The 22,699-nt window shown below is 35.7% G+C and overlaps 1 protein-coding gene across 4 annotated transcripts; it reads right to left on the bottom strand.

Annotated features, from left to right (window-relative positions):
* Window positions 1-5,728: 5,728 nt before the first annotated feature.
* LOC145586720 (uncharacterized) lies at window positions 5,729-17,814 on the bottom strand. Of its 4 annotated transcripts, none has more exons than XM_081643622.1 (18): window positions 16,839-17,814; window positions 14,738-15,277; window positions 12,375-14,390; window positions 12,180-12,296; window positions 11,847-12,029; window positions 11,687-11,749; window positions 10,865-10,936; window positions 10,520-10,780; window positions 9,959-10,078; window positions 9,658-9,717; window positions 8,743-8,783; window positions 8,541-8,618; window positions 8,340-8,424; window positions 7,659-7,822; window positions 7,430-7,555; window positions 7,020-7,085; window positions 6,573-6,710; window positions 5,729-6,473 (listed from the first exon to the last, which is right to left on the bottom strand). In XM_081643622.1, exons 1-14 carry the CDS (start codon window positions 17,703-17,705, stop codon window positions 7,697-7,699), a joined length of 4,629 nt encoding a protein of 1,542 aa, XP_081499748.1. In that variant the 5' UTR covers window positions 17,706-17,814; the 3' UTR covers window positions 5,729-6,473; window positions 6,573-6,710; window positions 7,020-7,085; window positions 7,430-7,555; window positions 7,659-7,696. The 4 variants fall into 4 exon arrangements, with proteins under 4 accessions (XP_081499748.1, XP_081499750.1, XP_081499751.1 ...); XM_081643624.1 differs by having other exon boundaries at window positions 14,738-15,284; window positions 16,839-16,971; XM_081643625.1 differs by lacking the exon at window positions 16,839-17,814 and having other exon boundaries at window positions 14,738-14,961; window positions 15,056-15,191.
* Window positions 17,815-22,699: the final 4,885 nt, after the last annotated feature.

The following is a 22,699-nucleotide window of genomic DNA, read 5'->3' as shown; positions in this document are numbered from 1 at the left end:
CTTATTTTCTAAATTATTCCCTATGTTCTAAATTTTTCTGCTTATGTTGTATAATTTTTCTACTTATGTTCTAAATTATTCCTTGTTCTAAATTATTTTTATCTTAGGCTCTAAATTTTTTCATATGTTCAAAATTATTGTCCTATGTTTAAATTTTTCTTAGTTCTACAAATAACCTACGTGGGATTCGATCTCACATCTTTAATTCTTTTGCACAATGCTCTACCTATTGAGCTAGTAGGCTAATGTAATTTTTTTTTTATTTTACTTATTTTCTAAATGATTCCCTATATTCTAAATTTTTTTCCATCTTATGTTCTAAATTTTTCTGCTTATGTTCTAAATTATTTTTCATCTTATGTTCTAAACTTTTTCTTATATTCAAAATTTTTGTCCTACATTTAAATTTTTCTTAGTTATACATGAACTTGCGTGAGATTTGAACCCACATCTTTTGTGCTTTTGCACAATGCTCTACCTATTGAGGTAGAAGACTAATGTATATAAACATTTAAACCCAAACCTTTACTTACACTAGACTAAACTAACTCATCGACACAATTGAAGAATAATACTTATTTAAAATTACATTCGCCTCAGCTCAATCCCAAGTTACATAGAACCTAATCACTAATTATTATAGCCCACTTGAATTATTCTTTGCCTAATTAAACCAACCAATTGCCATGTGCACTACTCTCTTGAAGTATAATGTTCTTATCCATCATAATATCATATCAACTTACAAGTTACAATCAGGAACATCAAAGTAATAAGTTCTAAGTGGATATGATTATAGTGATTCTATGCCAATGACTACAAACATAAGGGCTTAAACTTTTTCGAGAAACCTTGGCTTAAACTTTAAAACATAGAATAAACTTTAGAACATATAGAAAAAACTTTAGAACATAAAAGGATAAACTTTAGAACATAAAAGGTAGAGTTAACGAGTAGACCAAAACAACATTATTTTTACCATTCTCTGGAACGACAGAAACTAAGAGCAAGTACATATACACACTCTTACCAGAAGAGTAAGTTAAACGATCATCACTAACTAAACCACACATTACAACCAATGCTTACCAAACTAGCACATCAAATCATAGCAAATAATTAAAGTTCAGTAACTAATATGGCTCTTATTTAAGTTCATACAATCATACATAAAATGTATGCAACAGCAACCATGTAATTTAGCAAGTTACCCAACAATATGCCCAACTCCTCCCAAAGCTGTAGTGATGAAGACACAGTCCCCTCTTTTGTGAGCATACTTCATAAAACCTTGCATAAGCAGTAAATCATGTACAAACACCAGTAAATCAAAAAGATTATGTCAAGGGAAGGTTAACTAATCAAGTTGTAGACAGTTTAAAACAATTCGACATCTTCACAAAATACGAAGTATGTACGACAAAAGAATCGAACATTAAAATTTTCAGAAATTTTGATGAAGAAATTGAAAAAATCAAACACAAACTAATAAACTTAAGCCGAAATAATTCAACAAAAACTGACAATTAAGCAGAAAAGCTAACACAATTTAAGAAATAATGCCGAAAAAATCAAACAAAAATTGAAAAAAAATTGAGTCGAAAAAATCGACAATAATTTAAAGAGTTGAACCAAAAAACTGAAAATAAATTAAAAGAACCGAACATTATATATTAAAACAGTCGATTAACGTGAAGAATTTGAGGATGAAATTGACAAACTTACCAGTATGCAATTGACGATTTCCGCCCTAATAAACTGGGAAGAGAGAGAAACAAGTAACTACTTTGAATTTTTGGGAAAAAAGGTGATGCAGATGCACTGATGCGGGAAACATAAGGGAAAAGAAAACGAGAGCTGCAAAAACTACGAAAATGCCATTACTGAAGGGCGAAAATTAACGGTTCGATCAAAACAAATCAACGGACCAGATTAATTCTTATATATAATGGGTTCTTATATAGAGGAGGGTTCTTACATGAGCCTTCCTCTATATATATATATCGGCGCCTTTTTGGTACAGCAGGCCACACCGTGTGGCCTGCTTCCAAGTCAGCAAAATAACGGAGAACGACGCGCGTATAACGGGATTAGGAAACAAGCGCTGAACAAAATGGCTCAACAAAACACGCGCAAATTTCTAAACCTTAAAACCCATAACAACTCATTTACGAGGAACGAATGCGAAAATTGAGCGAAACCTCACACAATTTTTCTTCCAGAAATTCAAGAATAACAATGGCAGAAGAATTCGAAAAATTACCTGATTCACAAGAATCATTAAAGATCGAACAAATTGAAGATTCTTTGATGAATCTCGAAATCCAAACCAGTAATCAGGTATTGGATCTGGAAGATGAAAATAGATACAATGAAATTGAAGAAATTAACAAGTAATCCCTGTAAAATTAACATGTAACCCCTGTAAAACTAATAACTAACCCCTGTAAAATTAACAAGTAACCCCTGTTAAACTAACAAGTAACCCCTAAAATAAACAAGTAACCCTAACAAAAATTAACAAATAACTCCTATAAAATTAACAAGTAACCCCCAAAGTAAACAAGTAACCCTAACAAAAATTAACAAGTAACCCCTAAAATAAACAAGTAACCCTAACAAAAATTAACAAGTAACCCCTGTTAAACTAACAAGTAACCCCTAAAATAAACAAGTAACCTTAACAAAAATTAACAAGTAACCCCTAAAATAAACAAGTAACCCTAACAATAGTTAACAAGTAACCCTAACAAAAATTAACAAGTAAGCCTTGTTAAACTAACAAGTAACCCCTAAAATAAACAAATAACCCTAACAATAATAAACAAGTAACCCTAACAAAAATTAACAAGTAACCCATGTATAATTAACAAGTAACCCCTAAAATAAACAAGTAACCCTAACAAAAAATTAACAAGTAACCCCGAAAATAAACAAGTAATCCTAACAAAAATTAACAAGTAACCCCTGTTAAACTAACAAGTAACCACTAAAATAAACAAGTAACCCTAACAAAAATTAACAAGTAACCCCTAAAAATAACAAGTAACCCCTATAAAACTAACAAGTAACCCCTATAAAACTAACAACAAAAATTAACAAGTAACCCCTCTAACTTAACAACAAATTCTGTAAAATTAAACTAACAAGTAACTCCTAATAAACTATGAGTAACAAGTAACCCCCTAAAACTTTACAAACAACCCTTGTAAAATCAACAAGTAACCCCTCCCTATAAAACCAACGAGTAACCCCTAAAATAAGTACACTGTAATTTTAAAAAGTAATCCCTACATGATGAAAAAAGTAACTATTGCTGTATCTTCTACATTAGCAAGCTCCTCCAGCATCTTCTTAGCAGCCTCCATTTCATCTGCCTTTTTTTTTTCTTTTCATTCTCTAGAAATTCTTCATAAATTGCTTGATTTCTACTCACGAATTCTTTCACACCACCAAAAACAATCTCTCGATGCTTGTTCAAATTGCAGAGCATAGATGACAGGAAAATCGAAAAATTACTAAAATTAGGGTTTGATTTATATTAGAAGTAGGAGAGTTCAGCGTATATGTCGATCCTTTCTTTCCCTTAGGGAAGATTATCTTGATTTTAGTCATTATCAATGAAAAGAACAATTTAGAGGAGAAAGAATTTGAGGAGAGAGAAAATGGAAGAAGAACAGTTTGAGGAGAGAGAAAATGGAACAGAGAAAATGAGAAAACTTTGGGAAAGAAGAACCTTTTGATGTAATAAAATGAAAAAAAAGAAAGACACGTTTTTTTTTTAATTTAAAATAACGGACCCGTTTGGTATAACGGAGTCCGTTATATGAAACGGACTGGCCACACCATGTGGCCAGCCACATATAAAAATTAGTGTATATATATATATATATATATATATCAATTACTGTGATAAGTTTTATGATTATAAAATTATAATTCAATTTTCTCATATTAAAAAAAATTATGCAAAATACCAAAAAAAAAAAAAAAAAAAAAAAAGTTAAACTCATACTCGGTATTTTTTATTTTTTTGTTAGAAAAGAAAAAATATTTATGTGTTGATAATGTTGCAATGACAATGCAACAAAATATTAACTAACTTCCTAAAATAAAATACTCGGTGAAGTAGTAAAATAAGTTTATCTTAAAAATGTATGAGTTTATCTTTGATTTAACCGCCCTTTTTCTATTATAAATATTGATCAAGTAATGACATAGCTAGGTTAACTCTCATAATCAAAATCCTTGGTACAATTCTACGTTGTAATTAATCCCTCTTCTTTTAAATCTTCTGTTGGTTGAATTGCTTTACATCCATCAACATGTCTAAACTACCACCCGGTTATCGTTTCAACCCTAAGGACGATGAGCTGATTAACCATTATCTTTGGAGAAGAGCATTATATGGTGTTTCTTCATCTTGTCCGAGGATGCCTCTTGTTGATAATATCTTCGGCGAAAATGCTGATCATCCGTCAACTGTCTTCTTCGACTCTTTCGGACAATCTGACCGTGAAGAAGAGGATACAGTTCGGTACTTCTTTACAATCCCCAAGAACGTGTCTAGTGACAAAGATTACAATTGTGTCAAGAATAGAATTCGAACGGCGGGTAAACATGGTACTTGGAAACTTCAAAGAAGTGATCCTGTTGTTGTCAAGAATACTAGTACTGGCCAAGAGGAACTCATTGGGTTTCGAAAGCTGTTGAAGTTCATGGAGTCGACCAACAACCACAACGGAGTTGAATGGAGTATGCATGAGTTTACGAGTAAATTGTTGGAGGAGAAGATTAATAATGTCAACAACTTTGTTCTTTGTCGGATCACCAAGAAACCCTCCACAATTAGACAAAAAAGACTACACAGTGTTAGTGTTGCTAATACTACTACTAACAATACAAATAATAATAATGTTGATGTTCAAGAAAACAAAAGGCAACGCATGAGCTTGGTACCGGCAGTGAAAGAACAAGGACTTTCTTATGACGAAATCATTAACCAACAAGTCGGGGTTCCCGTTGATAATAATAATAATGTGGTGTTAGGACAACATAATAATCAAGAATTACAAGTGTTGGTTGGTTCAGATTTCGATCTTGAAGCGGAGTTGGCTAAGTTCGCTGAAGAAGATGATAATGAAGTTGTATGCGTGGGTGATCAAATGCAACAAGGTCGCGTTGACGACGAATCAGGTTCTGGTAATGACATGATAACAATACAAGACTTGTTTGGTTCAGATTTTGATATTGAAGCCGAGTTCGCCAAGTATGGTCAAGGAGATAATAATCAAGTGCTATGGGCAACGCAATTGGAAATGCAACAATAGATTACAGTCAATTAACAAGGGTTTTTGTTGTGTCAATCAAAAGATTACACAGTATTAATTTTCTTTAATCAAGTATTTTCCATAATTTTAGTGGACATCTTACATTTTCTTAGAATTATACATGTGAATTATTCAAAATAGAGTTCGTACTTAATTTGTTATTTTTCTGTCACTTTTATTTTATTTTTTTATAACCTTGATCGTTAACACTTTATATTTTCTATACGACTGAATACAAAATTCGATAGAGGATTAAGTTTCAGTACGAAAACTGTAAGAATACACAAAAGAGCAGTAATAAGGTTTACAGTAATGGCTTCATTAATTAATCAATATGACTAAAAAAAATTATGCTAATTTTTTTGACTTAGACGCCTTTATGAGGACAGTGCACTATCTTCTTCACTTAATCATGATTCATGACCACATAATTCAAGAACAGAACAGTTCTTCAAAGAGAATTTTTATCAAATGAAAGAAGAGATCAGAACTTGAAATTGTATCCTTAATAAGAAAGCAGAACTTAGCAGCATTCCTGTCAAGATAGCCACTAGTGAAAAGACAACCTCTAAGGGTCAGTGATGACATTGGAAGTAGCTTCATCGGTAGATCATTACCCACAAGGGTTACATAAATCGAGGGGCCAAATCATTACAAACAAGGGTTACATAGGCTGATCCCAAACATACCAAACACTTGACCAGCAACTAACCGAGGGGCCGAATCATTACCTGCAAGGGTTACATAAATACCATACTTTTTCACACGGATTCCCACCATGAAATCGATGTAGTTTCTCATCAGCATAACTCATGATTTCACTCTCTGATTGGTTTAAGCATATCCAATTCTCTTCCAAAAACCACTCATTGCAATCTATAATGAGGGGTCTCCCAAACATATTGCCACCTCTAGGTTAAAAGATCAGTTTGACAGGCTCAATGTCCTCTTTTTTGATAGAAATGACAATATTTGGTGAAGAATGAAGCCAGGTAGTTCGGAAATTTGATCAATAGATTTTGCTCCCTTACCCAAATCTTATTTTTAAATAGCCAAGAAAGTATCCCGCCTCTCAGATTAAGTCAATCAGATATCTATCTCAAGTTAACTTCGACCAGATCAAAGCGGTTACAGTAAAGCAGTCTGAAATATATGCACCAGTAAAATAATTAAAAGCCATCAATGCAATTAATAAACAGTTCCCAGCAAGAAAAAATATATTCTTATTTCTAAAGGATTTACCTCTTTTCGTCAACTTAAGTTTTCTGTATTCAGAGGTGAGCTCTGCAAGCTCGATGACAAAAGGAGGAGCATGCATAATACAAGGTCAAAGGATGTATCCAAGCAGGTGAAGCATCCATCAGCTTATAGCATATTCACCTGTAATTCCGCATAATGAAACACCAGTCAGTAATCCTAGAACAGAAATTGTCAAGTTTTACAAAGATGAATCTACGGATGGATGGATGGAAAAAAATAAAAAAATAAAATAAAATAAAATAAACAGATGACTTGCTGGCAAAAGATAAACGATAATTAGGGTTGAATATGCAGATTGCCAAGGCTCAAATCAAGAGCCACTCAACAAGCATACATTCTATATATATCCAGAAGAATGACACAAATTATCCGAAGCAGTGGCCAGAACTTAAAGATAGTTTTGATGTTTTACTCATACCCATATCTCACCTTCAACATCGCAGATACTTGACAAGCTCCAACTTTAATAAGGAACATGCCTCAAACCATTGATATCTACAAAATACGTAAAAAAATAGTCATCAACAACCATTCAACTTTTACAAGCGAGTTATTTGGGCCCATACCAGAGGCAGATATCAAAGACATGTGTCCATGTTTTGCAGTACCATTCAAGTGTAATGAATGACCAAGCATCTACAAGCACTTAAATGTGTCCATCAAGTATAAAACCATATTTGAAACTAAAAGCATAGAATAAACCCACAGGCATTTGGATTAGCATGTTCTAGTTTGGTTCTGGCAATCATCAGTGTCAACGAGCTTGCCAATATAGTCCAATTAGTTTTGCTACTCTTGTTTGTTTTGGTCAATATTCATTTGGTTGAGAGTGAGCTTACCTTGCCATGAGACATCTTGGGTCATTGGTTCAGCCAACTCCAATAATCAGTCTTTCCGTTTATCAAAGAAAAACACCTCAACCAGGCACTGGAGGAAAACAATAGAATTGGAGTAGAGGTGTGTGCCTGGTGGAGAAGTAGGGATTGTCAGTTTGTCACTCTTTTATTCATGAAAAAAAATTAAGGAAAAAATATCATGAAATAAGAATTAGTCTAAGAAAGAACTTACCAGAGTCATCAGCTCATCACAACTCATGAGATGGAACCCTATGGAAGACCTATACTTGGGATGACCTTTGGAAGCAGTCGGTACTGCTGTGTTGTGTTTGCATCACCCTCAGCTAAAAGACAGGCTAGCTCATTTTCCAAAGTAGCGTAAGCATCTGCAAATGCCTGAGTAATACCAAAATTGTCAAGACAGATGGCATATATATTTCTATTCAGAGATATGTGCCACTAAATCCAGTTGACAAAAGTCCGGGTCAACCAAAAAAAAAAAAAAAAAAAAAACAAAAAGCAAACATTTTGTTTGAAACCAAAATGGCAATAGTTAATGTTACAAAACTACTTATTGTAAAAAAGATAATAATAGTTCTCTACTGAAACACAAGTTCTAAATGTCATCATCATTTAGAACGTCGTACTATAGAGCTTGATGATAGTTTTATACTTTTATTAATCACCTGGCTTCAGCCCTTATATAAATTGAAGCTTGATCATGATAATTGTATATATTAAATTGAAGATTTGGTCTGATCAATATATTCAAAATAAAGCCAGCCACAAAGTTACGGTATGCAGCTCAGCAAGTCACATTTCAGAAAGGAAAAAAAAAATAAATAAATTAAAATATATAAATGGACCAACAAATAGATGCAAGTATGTATAAATAAATCTATGTCAAACAAACCTTGATACACTGATGAATCCGGAAGCAATTTTTCCCCACGTTATTTGTTGGAAACAAAGGATCATCGATGTAGATTGGATCAATGCTACGGTAGCATGCAGGCAATATATATCAAGATAAGACAGCAATCATGCAATCATAAAATCAAGATAGCAAATCAAACAAGAATGTATGCTGATGCCACAATAGTCACTCAGTTACCTGCATCCTCTTTCTCTGTTTATATATAACCCACTCCCTTGTATTGAGACACGCATTTGTCGAGGATCAAACACATTCCTGCATCCAGTATTAAGGAGTTAGAATGAACAATCCTAGATACCATCGAGATTTAATGTTTAGTCATTGAATTCAGCAGAAAAAAAGATATACACATAATATGACTAATCATCCTTCAACTCACCCAAAGAAGTAAAGAAAATCCATGAAAAGACTCCCAAGGCTCTGCAAAGTATTTTACTCTATTGTTAAAAAAATCAAGGATGTAACCCAAGTTCAACAAATATTTGGGAACACAACATATTCCAAATACCAGGTTTTGTGATAATTATTTGACAGCCTATATTACTCACAAAAGATGCACCCAAAGAAAACTGAGCAAGTTATTCGGTCACATGCAAATGTCATAAATCCAAAAACCCATCTAAAAATACCCTTTCTCTTTTTTCTCCCTGTTCGCCCTTTTTTTTAGGATGATTTTACCCATACTTCAGTTTAGCACTGAGGAATATATCTTGGTTATAGCCATCCCTACCGCTAGAACTGATCTCAGTCAACTAGTCAAAGATACTAATTTCCCTCGACTATTTCAACAAACATGGAATTAAAGAGTGTACATAATAACTTAAATTTTTTCCTTCTACCAAAGTAATATCTTACTACAGCAACCAATTTAAGCTTAGATATTTAACCTGGACAACCAAGCCCCCTAACATTGGCCAACATAAATCATTTATTGTCTTGCTTCGTAAGCAAAGTTTCTTTAGGAGATTTTTTTTATACTTATGAGCAAAATTATGCAGACAATTGAGGATATATTAACTAATTCCAACAATTATAATATCAATATGGCCCATTCACACAGATAACATGAAAGATCTAACATGCCAGGCAAGTGATAGATGTCTAAGCATATCTAACAGATGCTCCTTTAACACAAAATGCAGCACCTGCCTGCTTTTATTATCAAATAGAAAAAATCTCCCTCAAAGTCTATCATTTTAATTAAATATTTTATAAATCGTACAGCAAATCTAATCAGGGAAAAATAAAGTCTCCAAACTTTATGGACCACCAGTAACTTCACTAAGATTCATACTTGGTTAATAGGCCGTCCATGATGATGCTCATGCTGAAGAAAACGTGTTATCAGCAAAACCTGCAAAAGATTGCAAAATAGCTAAGCACTGCACATAATTACAAAACTATTACCAACAAATGTAAGTGCTACAGGAATTTGGTAGAAACATAAGCCAAAACAAATCACCATATTTCAATTATGATTGAAATCAGGAAACACATAAGGAAGAGGGGTATCAAAACTAGGAACAACAAAACTTGGCAAGCAATTATGTACAAGTAACAATGTAGCATAATAGAAAATCAGGTAAAATATTTACCAAACAGTATGAACTCAAGCCTCCTGAGTACGATTGATCAAGGCTACGGTCTGCTAAAAATTGCTTCAGTACCAAAGCCAAGGGAATGGCAGCAGGAAACTGGTCGGTAAGCTGTTTAACCTGCATAGCACATTTTGGCATGAAAACAATACTGATACAGGAACCCATTAATAGCTTCATCACAAACTAAACAAAAGGGATTTGTCAAGGGACCAACTAACCAAAAGCCTAAACTGATGGTTGGAGTCCCAAGATTGGTTTATATTTTATCAGGATTTTAATTAGTTTTCCGACATAAGATTATAAGAAATTAGCAATAACAAATAAGTAAATAGTTGAAGCAATTACTTTCAGCACCAGATTAACCATTATATATGTCCAGCAGAGAATTAGCAATTATTGTCCCGAATTTAGCATCATTATGGCCAAATAAATGACTGCAAACACAACCTAACTATTTTAACAATACACTTACAGTTTGCAAGATTTTAACTGGGAACCAATAGGTTTAAAATGATGATATAATATGAAAACAACTGAAAATCGAAGTAGAATGTATACCAATTCAGTTGTTTGCAGTCCTGTATGTGAGGGTGACTTAAAACTAATGTCTAGACGAACCGATATACAATCTTTGTCACAGTTGATAACTTTTGAGTGAGTCGGTTGAGGAGCACTGTCTGAGCCAATGGTATCAATTTTATCAACAGATCGTCCATCATTCAGCTTATTTTGTCCCCTTAAAGAAATGTGCACAGTAGGCGCAGCAGTTGTAGTCACAAAATCATGTGGAACATCCACTACTAGCATGATAATGGGGATCTACAACAAAGGGAAAACATAGATCATCAAAATCCGAAAGAGCAACCTCACTTGGTAGAGATATAATAAAAAAAGAGTTGTTACCGCTGTATTCTCCACAGTCTTCAAAGAATCAGCTTTTACCCATTCCTGATTTCCCAGGTATCGAGCAGCATGCTGGAAGATTCATCATGTCAGATTAAAAATAGCTTTCTAAAGGGTCCACAATTAATGAACCACTTGAAAATTAAGCAGACAAAAGAGTAATGATAGGTAGACAAAAGTCAAGAATCAAGAAGAAAATCAGGCAGATGAAAATCAATGAGCATAACTAGACTTTTAGAGCAGCTTAACTCATAGATAAATCTCATTTGAAGGTAAAATGCCACTTATCTAAAAAGTGAAAAATACTCTATGGAAGCCAACAGCAGTAGCAAAGTATTTCATCTATCAATTAACTCAATGCCCACTACATTAAACTTAACATAAACATAAATTTTGACATATGCATCCAATAAATGATGTCCAGGAAGTAAGAATCAACTATTTAAATACAATACTGGAGCAACAAGCAGCATAGAGTAATGAAAGGAGGTACTAACTTACAGAAGTAAGCTAAATGAGTAGTCTCAAAATTAAATAAATTTGGTGAAGCAAATATTCTCAATTTTTTTCATCTGCAAGCAATATGGAGCAAGATATGACAAAACACTTGGAAAAAGCAAGAAGATCAGACACTGCAGTGGACAGACATATGGTTTAGAAAAATAATCAATCAAGGACTTAGTCGTGCTGCTTGCTCATTACATCTCTACCACGAACCCAAGTATACCAAAACTTTGAGCAATGACCAGTGTAGCAAAAGAAGAACAGAATCATAACATCAATGGCAGTAACACCAAATTAACAACTCTATCCTAAACTTACTTGTAGACATGTTTCCTTTATGCTATTACGACCTTCTAAGATTCCAGCTTCCTTAATAGGCTCCTGGAAATGCATCAATGTACACGTTATGCCAAAACACAGAAAAGAGCACAACTTCAAACAAGAAAGTACAAATTAAAAAAGAACAAAGAATACTCACCAAGTTTCTCACTGGAGGAAGACAAACCACAAGATCCACATCACTTGTCGGAAGGGACAAGCCGGTGGCATTGGAACCAAATATATTGGTCCTGGAACGAGGCCAGAGAACTTGGAGTGAACGTGTCACCCGCTTCACCGCCCAATTAACATAAGGTCTCCTAATTAAGTTCCCGGCAGCAACCTTGATCATTACAATAGGGGGAAAAACATTTATATGCAGCATTGCTGTCGGGAAAAGAGAATGTAGACTTGGAGGCACTACAATGTACAAAGAAACGCACACAAACTGCATCCAAACTAAAAAAATAACAACAAGATTTCAAGCAACTACCTGCTTACAAAAGTAGTCAATTTCTTCATGAAGAAGATTGTGCATCAACGGGAGAGATGCCTTCTGTTTTGAGCAATTTACCAACTCAGGTGGTTGCAGAGGAAGAGCAACATCTGGCTGCAGTTAAGTAAGGTGACAAGCTCAGATTTATTGTGAGCAAAAAAGTAAAACCAACTACAAAGAGGACTCACATACATGTTCCTGATCATGAGTTAACTGGGAGATTGCAATTAAGCGATCTTGCAATATTGCTCCAGGCAAAGGCTGAACCATTTTCCGAGCAGCAAAGTTCTTATTTTTCCAAGATGGCCACATTACTTCAGCACCATCAACACGTACACAAGCTTCTTCAACATTAGTCCCATCATGAAACCATCCTCTTACACCCAGGTGTCTTGGGCTGGAGCTACCAGACCTAACAATTGGAAAGCCTCTATGTTTTCTGGAGTCTCCTACAGGAGAAGGTGGAGGAGGACGGGGAGCACGTGGAACACAAAGCACTACAGGTGAAGGTGGGCGTTTTATTCGAGGATGTTCACACCTGTTTGGAGGAACGCGAGGACTTCTTAAGTCACGATTACACTTGAACTCGGATCTTGATCTTTCCCTTGATATACTTGGAATTATTATAGGTCGGAGTATTGGGTAAGGAAGCGAATCTCCAGATTTGGCATCACAATCACCAGATATACTGGCCAAAGATCCTGGAAGCTTATCTTCCAACTCCAAGTCTGTCATTGTTGAGGAGCTATGAACCATTTTCCCTTCATTCCCGGACCTAACATAACCAATTGGTTGATGCCCTGGAGGCAAAGACTCGAAAGGAGAACAAAAAGGAGCAGCAGATGGGGAGTTTAGTCCATTTGTACTATAAGATGATGAAAATGCAACCATGTCATCAACAGTCCTATTCATGTCAGCTTCACGCCAAGCCCATGAACTGTCATCAGAACTAAGTGAAGGAGGGCGAGAGAAACTAGCTCCCCGATAATCAGAAGGATTCCAATACATGACGCCGCCGCCAAAGAATTGATTGTAGTCCTTGCCAGAGACAGCATGGACTTCATATTCTTCTTCTGATACCCAATGGCTATCATATTCATCAGCTAACTCTTGTGCGCTTGGTGGTTCAGAGAAGTCAAAGTAGTCTGCAAAGTATTTTCTTTCTTCTTCACTACTTAAAGCACTTTTATGGGGACTTTGGGCAGCAAAGCTTTGTTGTTTTCCAGTTTGACGCCTTGAAATAAATGGAGAATCATAATTACAAGTCTGTACAACAGGGGACCAATCCAAACTAGCTGGTAATGGTTGTGGCATAATCCTACCCATCTGTCCCCCAATATTAGAACTTGTCTGATGCATCTGTTGTATGAAAGAATGTTGAAAATGATTTTTCCAGTTGTGACCAACTTCCAAATGCAATCTGTCTGTAGCAGGTGGAAGATGCTGTGAATTGAAGCCAGCCAAACGATTAGGGGCCACAGTAGGCCATTCATATGAGGGATAATATGCAGGAATTACAGCTTCACCATTATACCAACTCTGGTTATCTTGTTCACAGATCAGGTTTGTTTTACTTTTATCATCTACGATTTTTCCACACGATGACGTGGCATTTGTGCTGCAGAAAGCATGATCCTCATGACCATCGTCATCTTTTTGAGCAATTTGATTATTCTGATACTCTGTTGCAGCCACTATAACAGGGTCTCCATCAGAATTAGTTTCATAAACACTTTGAAATTCTGTCGTCAGTTCAACAGGACTCGTATCAGATTCCGCTAAATGATTATCAGTTTCCATGTTGGGAACTACAGCATTCTTCAGCTTATTCGAAAGTAAGTGACAGTCAATCCTGGGACGATGTTGGTCTTCCACAGAAGATGTTATATCACCTCGTTCAGAGCTACGCAGATTGACCTCAGTACATCCAGCCTTACCGTAGCAAGGAGCTAAATTCTGCTGACCATTCAGACAACTAATAGAAGCTTCATTTGACAACTTTTTCACACCAGCAGCGTGATCCATAGAGATATGTTCTTTCTCACATTGTGTGGTGGTACAGGAAGAGAAAGCAGTGTGTGTTTCAGCTGAAGTGTTGAGGACTTTACTTGAAGAATCCGGCTTCCCACGCAACTTCTTTTTATTTTGTTTTCCCTTCTTTGCAGAAGAAGTTTGTGACCTCTCAGGAGCCGACGTCTGGTCCTTTACCTGTTTATGTCAGTGCTTCAGTAGTCTTAAAAAATTTTAAAAAAAAAAAAAAAAAAAAGAAAGAAAGAAAGAAAAAAAAAAGAATTCAATTTTCAAGTAGACAGTCAAGCAAAACAAATACTACACTGTGCAACCTAACATTATTCCTTTCCCCAAAGAGAGAGGCGTTATCCATCCACTAACTCCCTTAAGATTCCCCACCCCCCACCTTGCTCAACAGGTTGATGCAAGCATGCCCAAAACTAGATTCATTGCCTTGAAATATCTTAATTCATAAGTAACAAAATCATGTTTTCTCTATTATAAAACTGATCCGCAACAAAAGCAACAGAAGGAGAGAGAAATACCTCAAGAGTCTTGTCAAGTACAAAGTCATTATTGCAATTCCTTATAGCTGGATTTATCTTTTTGGAATTACGATTCTTCCCCTTCTTCTTACGTTGAGTTCCACCCTGCTTCTCCTTTGATTTATTTGCCACTACATTATGGTTCTCCTCATCCATTAGTTCAAATTTAATGTAATCAAGTGAAACAGCCATAAGTAATCCTCTCAATTTCCTCAATATGCCATCTGCAATCATATTTACAGAATCCAAAGAGCTGAAAAAGATCTTCTCCTTATTAAAGTTATCATGAGAGCAAGTTAGTGCCATTTCAATTATAACCTGAAGCACAAACAACCGATTCACGACATGCCTTAATGTGGTAGGTGGCCTGGAAGAAGGTGAAACTAGATCAGATGTCAAGCCTAATTCTGCTCGTCTTTGTAAATGCTCTGTAGTGGGTGCATTCTGATCTCTGTATCTCACATATTGCTCCTCCGCTAAACCGAAATTCCACAATTCGTCCTCCATGCTCCCATCAGCGCCTTTTAAGATTTCACCCGTCTGAAAACTTAGAGTAGTCAGAAGTCAGACTATAGTTCAGCAATGGCCAAAGTCCAAGGCAGCAACTTCATATTTTTCATACAAAAAATCCCCTATACCAAGTACCTATATACTTTACAAGAAAAGCTTGAGTCCTTCCCCACCATAAGCTCAAAAGAAAGACGTATAGCAGAAAAGTCATCGTCACTTAACCTCCAGACTTGCCAAGCTTTTTTTAGTAAAGCATGGCTATGGTATCTTGGAAATTGGGATAGAAGCTTCTTTCTTTAATATTGGACCATCAAGATATTTGTAACATAAAAATTTGAGAACCAGGCAAGTAGTTTTACAAATAAGTGAGTTTTGCATAGACTTCCATTGTCAATGCCTATGTTCTAAAAACCACCTCCATGCTCCAGGAGGTGAGCATTCTCCAGATAGCCTCAATTAGTCAGTCATACCTTGCAACCCACAAATAGATTTGTAACATTGCATCAACTGCGTCATCTGCGTCTAAAAAGGAGAAAAAACAAGGACCGGGAGAATGAAAAAGAAGATAAACTAACTCTTCTGAGAAAAATTAGATTGTTTCTTCAAGAGAGCACTATATCCTTCTAACAACAGCATCTTTCAAATCCTTTAGAAAAATTAATCGTGATATGTCTATAAAGCAAGTCAAAGTTCATTAAAAAAAAAAGGCATACTTCTCAGTTCTCAGTCTTCTCACTTATCCTAACAAAAATCTTCTATGAGTGACAAAGAGAGTCACAAATACATTACCAAAACACAAAACATGTAGGTTTACATTGGGGTTTTGGACCCTAATATTTAATTTGGCTGAATATGTTGAATACTTTAGAGTGAAGGAATGGCAAATGGTTGACATTATTTATCCTTAGACTTGACATGCTTGTGGATGGTTAACAATGTAGCAAAGAACTGAAACTAAAGAAAAACAGTTCAAAGATTTTACTATATGTTTATTTTTTATTTATTTACAGAAACACCTTACTGTCTATCTATGTTAAAATACACAAACTTATGCTTTAGTAGCAAGACCTTTATTTGTATGGTCTTAAGTCATTTACACCTATTTCATACGCTGGTAAAGAAAGGTAAACATACTCTTTTTTGAGCTATGCAAGAAAAGAAGAGTTCCCCAGCATTCAGCATTTGGGTTTCCTGACTTTCCAAACATCTACAGTCATACAACCTAAAACTACTTGATTCCAACATAGTTTCGAATCATTTCCATCTGATACTTTGTTTAACACTACAATGCACTCGACTCTTTCCGACAAATACCATGAATATTAACCTTGCTTCCTCAAATCCAAAATGCAAGTGTTTTTAGCCAATTGATTTAGATCCCATCATACAAGTCATTCAACCATATCAATGCAACAGTATTGTTTTTCTTATAGTACAGTAACAAATAACAATATAGGTCATTCCACAATTCAAATACAACCTAGAATGCCACTCCACAAACCAATGCAATTCAAACATATTCAAACCAATTCTCATAAATTAAGTTAAATGACAGTACAGTATCAAAAAACAAATAAATTGGAGGAAATACCATAGATTTCGCGGTCTTCCCCAGAACCATCCGAAACACCTTCCTTTTCATCCCATCATCCAACTTCTCCCACCAATCAACACACCCTTTCTTCCTCCAATACGCATTTACCCCCAATCCAACAGCACTGTTAGCCTTCTCTTTCAACTTCACCCCTCTCTTCTTCCCACCATTACCATTCACCCACGCCAACCTCAACGCCACCTCAACCCGATTCGCCACGAACGCCTCGAGACTATAATACCCTTTACCCTTCAACCACCCCAACTCAGGCCACTCATTCCCCAACTCAACCCAGTCCGAATTCGACCCATTTAAAAAACCCGAGTCCGAAACCCGGTCCATAACCCGAACAAACTGATCAAAATCCTCAACAAACCCCTCACGAAACGTCACCGTATCAAGGGTTTGAGCACCCGAAGAAACCCCAGAACACTCAGAAGAGGAAAAGAGAAGAATCGACGATCGAAGCAAACGACTCGACTCATTCGAATCAGCAACTCGAGCGAGTAACCCACGAGATCGGCGAGTACAAATGGTGGGTAGAGAATCCTCTGAAGGAAGGTCAGGGAGGAGGAAGAAGGTGACGTGAGGAGAGAGAAAGAGGTGGGAACGCATACGAAGGAGAAGCTGAGTGAAAGTGGGGTCGACAATGGTGAGGTGGGCCAGTCTTTGGGGAGGAGAGAGAGAAGAAAACCATTTCAAAATGGCGGATTTATCTGGGTTCGGGTTTCGGGTCGGGTTAGAGGAGGAGGAGTTTTTGTAGAGAGAGATGTAAGAAGGTAAGATGTCGATTATTTGCTTGGAATCCATTGATGCCGGTGGTTTTGACGGCGGCGTAGAGCGTTGATTGTGTGATATCTCCATTGAACTGTAACACCAGCTAACACAGGTAGGAGGAGAGAGAAAGGAGAAGACTGTTGTTTTTGATCGCCGAAATGTATGGACTGTTGTTTTATTTAACTAATTCATTCATTTCTTTGGTTTATGGCATGGATTATCCCTCTATACACGCGATTTAATTATCTGATTACAACTTAGACAACTACAAGTACGTATTTTGGTATTTCTAACATTTTAAATGTTGTTCATGTATTTAATATCTATGGCGTATCAAGCTAAGCTTGGTCTAAAAGTAACATTGTTACCTGTCAATCTTGAGGTTGGAGGTTCAATCTTCACTAGGGGCACTTTGAGGGTGGGAATCCCTTACCCTCCCCCCTCACTCTTAAAGTGTCTGACCAGCAAATACCAGACCAAAAAAACCGTGAGGGTTGAGGTATGGTCGGGGTCTTTCTCCTTACCTTAAAAAAAATGGCGTCAATTAAACTTTGTGATTTTATATATATATAATGCTCATTTAAAATGTGTTTGCCAAGATTTGACCCTTAGCTTCAGGTTTGAAAATCGGAGAATTAGCTAACTAGTCTAACCTTCTATCTCTCTTTTTCGTATTGAGAAAGTTAAATAAAAAGAAGTAAAAGTATGTTGTAAAGATAAATTTACATGGGATTTGTAAAAAAAGTAGAGAGAGAGTATGAAAAATACATGAAAAAATAAAATTTTATACGGGAAAGCTAATTTTGCACAATATTGTTGTAAATTGATGGGTATTTTAATGCAAATGGGTCGATCATTTTGGGACTAAAATTAGGCCAAAAGAGTCAAACTTTTGGGGACGGAGAGGGTACATAATTGATAATTAGTTAATAGTTAATTGATCATCCGTATTTGCATCATTGTCGAAAAATATTTTTAGAAGCAATGGCGGACCGTCCTGGGGGCCATTAGGGTATAGCCCATAGTAGAGGCCAAAAAATTCTTACTCCTATTGCAAAAGTTCAATAAAGATAGTCATTTATGTGAACGTGTATAGGCAATTAGGCACTACTAGTTAGTATAGCTACTCCCTATATCTTTCTCTATTCTTTAAAGCAACTAGGTAGTAAATATCAAGCAAAGCTTGGTCTAGTGATAAGATTTGCATCTCCCAACCTTGAGATTGTGGGATCAAACCCCACTAGAGGTAGAAATTGTTATATACACCCGAGTGTACAATGCAGCCAAAGGTATTATTAGGTTATTTCGATGAATACTGTTCATTTTATTATCAAATGAGCAAACAAATACTCTTGAGTGCACCGTGTACCCGGGTGTATATAACAATCTTTCCACTAGAGGCACTTTGAGGTGGGGATTCCCTACCCTTTCCCCCACTCCCAGAGTGCCTAACCCGTTGACCTGGGTTAAGAAGACCTGTGAGAGGTTCCGACCCGGTAGGGCCTTTCTCTAATCAGGAAAATCTAAACTTGAACATTAACTCATTAGAGGCTACAAATTGGCAGTTCTTGGACGGTTCAAGCAAAGGAACTTGGTGTCTAGTACAAGCTCAAGTTCCGGATCACTTTACTTACTCTACTTAGTGGTTTTTAATTAGATTTTTCTTGCAAGTTTTTACGTTTCACTTGAAAGGGTTTTTCTTGGTTTAAGCACTTAGGATTAGTTTTATTTATTTTAGGAATTATAGACTAAGTAGAATTAGAATTAGTTTCCTATAATCTAAGTAGAATTAGTTTCCTAATCTAAGTAGAATTGTTTTCCTATTCTATTTGAGTTACTTGGGGCTAAAGGCTATGGAATTGTCTTAGTCCTACTAGACTTAGAATTAATTAGTTTTTAGTCTATAAATAGTTGTAATTTCACGACTTTTAGATATAGAATTTTTCAAATTATTAAATCAAAGTTTTTGTTTGTTTTGCAATCAAAACCTCGTTTCTTGAATTTGGTGATTAAGTTCTTTAAGCTTTGTTTAAGTTGATTAATTAAGGGGTGGCGTGACCTTTAACTTACTTTTTTTTTCTTGTCTTCTTGTTTAATTCTTGGTGGACGAATCCTATAGAGAATTAGGCTTGAATTATCCTTGTGTGAGTTTAAGTCTCTTGAACATACGCATCATCTTGGTATCAGAGCACAGATTCTGTAAAAAGTAAACCGGGAATTTTTTAGTGATTTTTTTTGCGTTGGACTCCAAAAACGTCCATATACCACGTCCTAAAATTTCGTAATTTTTGGATAAGTAACGATTTCTACAAAGCCTCAAACTTTTGATGTTGCTGCTCTGATTTGCGGTTGAGAACCCAGTTTTGTTTTGCTTCATTATTCATCCAAGATTCGATCTTTTAATAAAGATTTTTGCATAAACTAACTGTGTTTGTGTAGAAATTATGAGTGACGAAGAGAGACCAATAGTTCCAAGGAATTTAACCTTAGAACAAGCACAAAACCTTCGAAGAGATCGGCAAATAACTGAATTGGCAGCAATGTTGGATAAGGTACTAAGGAGACATGATGTTCGTGACATATATTCTTCAAAGAAGGGTAGTTCCGACTCTAATCCAGACTCAAGTGATGAGGGGATTTCAAGAAGGAGAAAACCTAGAAAAGACTACTCGTCAAGTGATGAATCTCCAAGACCTAAAAGGAGAGATAAGCGCAAGGATGATGATAAAAGCTTGAGATTAGAGCTTCTAGATTTCCATGGTAGTCTAATTGAACCCGAAAAGTATCTTGAGTGGGTAAGCAGAGCCGAAACCCTATTTGATTTCAAGGACTATGATGAGAGAAAAAGATGCAAGGTGGCTGAATGCAAGTTGGTTGGCTATGCAAGCTTGTGGTTTGATAACTTGAAAAAGAAAAGGGAAAGAGAAGGTAGGGATAGGATTCGAACATGAAGTCAACTTAAGAAGCACGTGAAGAAGAAATTTGTTCCTGAAGATTATGTGCAAGATCTTTACATAAAGATGCAAACTTTCAAGCAAGGTACATCTAGTGTTGAATCTTTCATTACTGAATTTGAAAGATTTGATATGCTTTGTGATTTAGATGAAAGGCAAGAGCATAAAGTAGCTAGATTTATTGCTGGATTGAATGAAGATATTGTAGAAAAGGTTGAGATACAACTGTATTGGAACTATGATGATGTGTGTAAGTTTTCCATTCGAATTGAAAAGCAATTAAAAGGAAAGAAGGGGTCGTACACTCACGGGGGTTCTAAGACTTTTGAAAAGCCAAATTTTAGTAAATTTAATGCTAGCAATACGTCTACTTCCAAGCAAGATAAACCTAAGTTCAAACCTAACAAGAAGCTTGAAGGTGAGGATAAGAGGAAGTGTTTCAAATGTGGGAGCTATGGTCACATATCAAACACTTGTCCTTCAAAGAGAGTGATGACTGCATATGAGTGGGAACAAGAGCAAGTGTTGCGTGAGAATGCCTGTGACTATGAGGAAGATGAGCAAGAAAACGATGAAGAAGAAGAGGAACATGTGAGTGAAGTAGAGCCTGAGACACATGGTAAAAGCTTAGTTTTGAGATGAGCACTACACTCCCAAACCGTACCTATGGAGAACAATCATAGAGAGAATTTTTCTTACAAGGTGCAAAGTGAAAGAGAGATTGTGTGACATGATCATTGATTCCGGGAGTTGCACTAATGTGGTGTCTACTGCTCTAATTGATAAATTGAAGCATCCTACAACCGAGCATCCTCAACCATACAAGCTCCATTGGCTAAGCAACACTAGTGATGCGGAGGTAACAAAACAAGCATTGATTTCTTTTTTCTATTGGCAAATTTAATGATCAAGTGCTTTGAGATGTTTGTCCTATGGATGCATGCCACTTATTGCTAGAGAGACCTTGGCAATTTGATAGATTTGTCAAGTATGATGGTAGAACTAATGTGTATGTTGTTAAAAAGGGAGAAAAAGACAAACCAATTGCTTTAAAACCCCTAATTTTGAATCTACCAAAGATCACTCCTAATTTTGGTAAATTGTATTTTTAATTATCTCCTTAAATTCTCTTATTTTCCTTAATTTTATTTCTCCATCTCCTAAATATTTGATCATTTTATTTTCCTACCTTATATCTTCCTTGATTATTCCCCAAGTAATCTCTTTTGCCATATTATTTTTCATGATAAAACACTTTCCTTAAATTAATTATTCTTAGTCACCATAATATTAAACTTTTCATAATTCTTTAGCTCTCTTCTCCAAGTAATCTCCTTAATTCTTTTTACCATAATTCTTCCTACATTCTCCTACCATAATTCTTTCATTCATGAGCCTATAAATACCCCTTCATACCTCTCATATTCTTCACACCAAAACCCAATTATCTTCTTCTCTCTTATTCTTCTTTTCCCTTAACCTTTTCTTATTTTTCTTTTCCTCTTTTCTAAAAAAAAATCAGCCCGTATACCTTTGAAGTCAATTTTCGGGCATTTCTGGTCGGTTTCTAGGGTTTTGATGTTTCACTAAAAATTGTTTCTCTTGAAAAATCCTTGAGGTTAGGCTCAAGAATCACCCAATTCGAAGTTATATTGAAGAAGTTATGACCTCTGCAAGTTCTGCCTATTCTTTCCAACGCAAATCCAATTTTCTTTAATCCTATTCCTTTATTTTCTTCATGGTTAGTTTTCTAAAATACAAATACTTATTTCAAAGGTATAATTTTATACTTATTTCATGGTTATATTGAGTTTATGTCACACAGTTAACATACGTAAAAACCGGACCAAACACCCTTTTCCATGCCTCACCTTGTGCAAATTTTGCTACCATGTCCTCCCCAGCATAATGTGCACGTTTGAACATCTGTATTTAAAATTTCAAATTAAAGGCCTAGCTTTGAGATGAGGTTATATCACTTATACAGAAAGTAAATACTTTCACGTGCACCTAATAATTTCTTGATCCGTAATTTACTTACAGCAAGGTTGAAAGGGCCAACATGAGAGGTAAGATTTTGCTTGAATGGTCCACCGGTTCTGAACAAGGTGTTATTTGCCACATTTC

This window comes from Chenopodium album, chromosome 16 (genome assembly GCF_948465745.1).
Source record: "Chenopodium album chromosome 16, dcCheAlbu1.1, whole genome shotgun sequence".
Classification (NCBI taxonomy): domain Eukaryota; kingdom Viridiplantae; phylum Streptophyta; class Magnoliopsida; order Caryophyllales; family Amaranthaceae; genus Chenopodium; species Chenopodium album.
The sequence above is the reverse complement of the archived record's forward strand: the minus strand, read 5'-3'. Positions and strand labels throughout refer to the sequence as shown.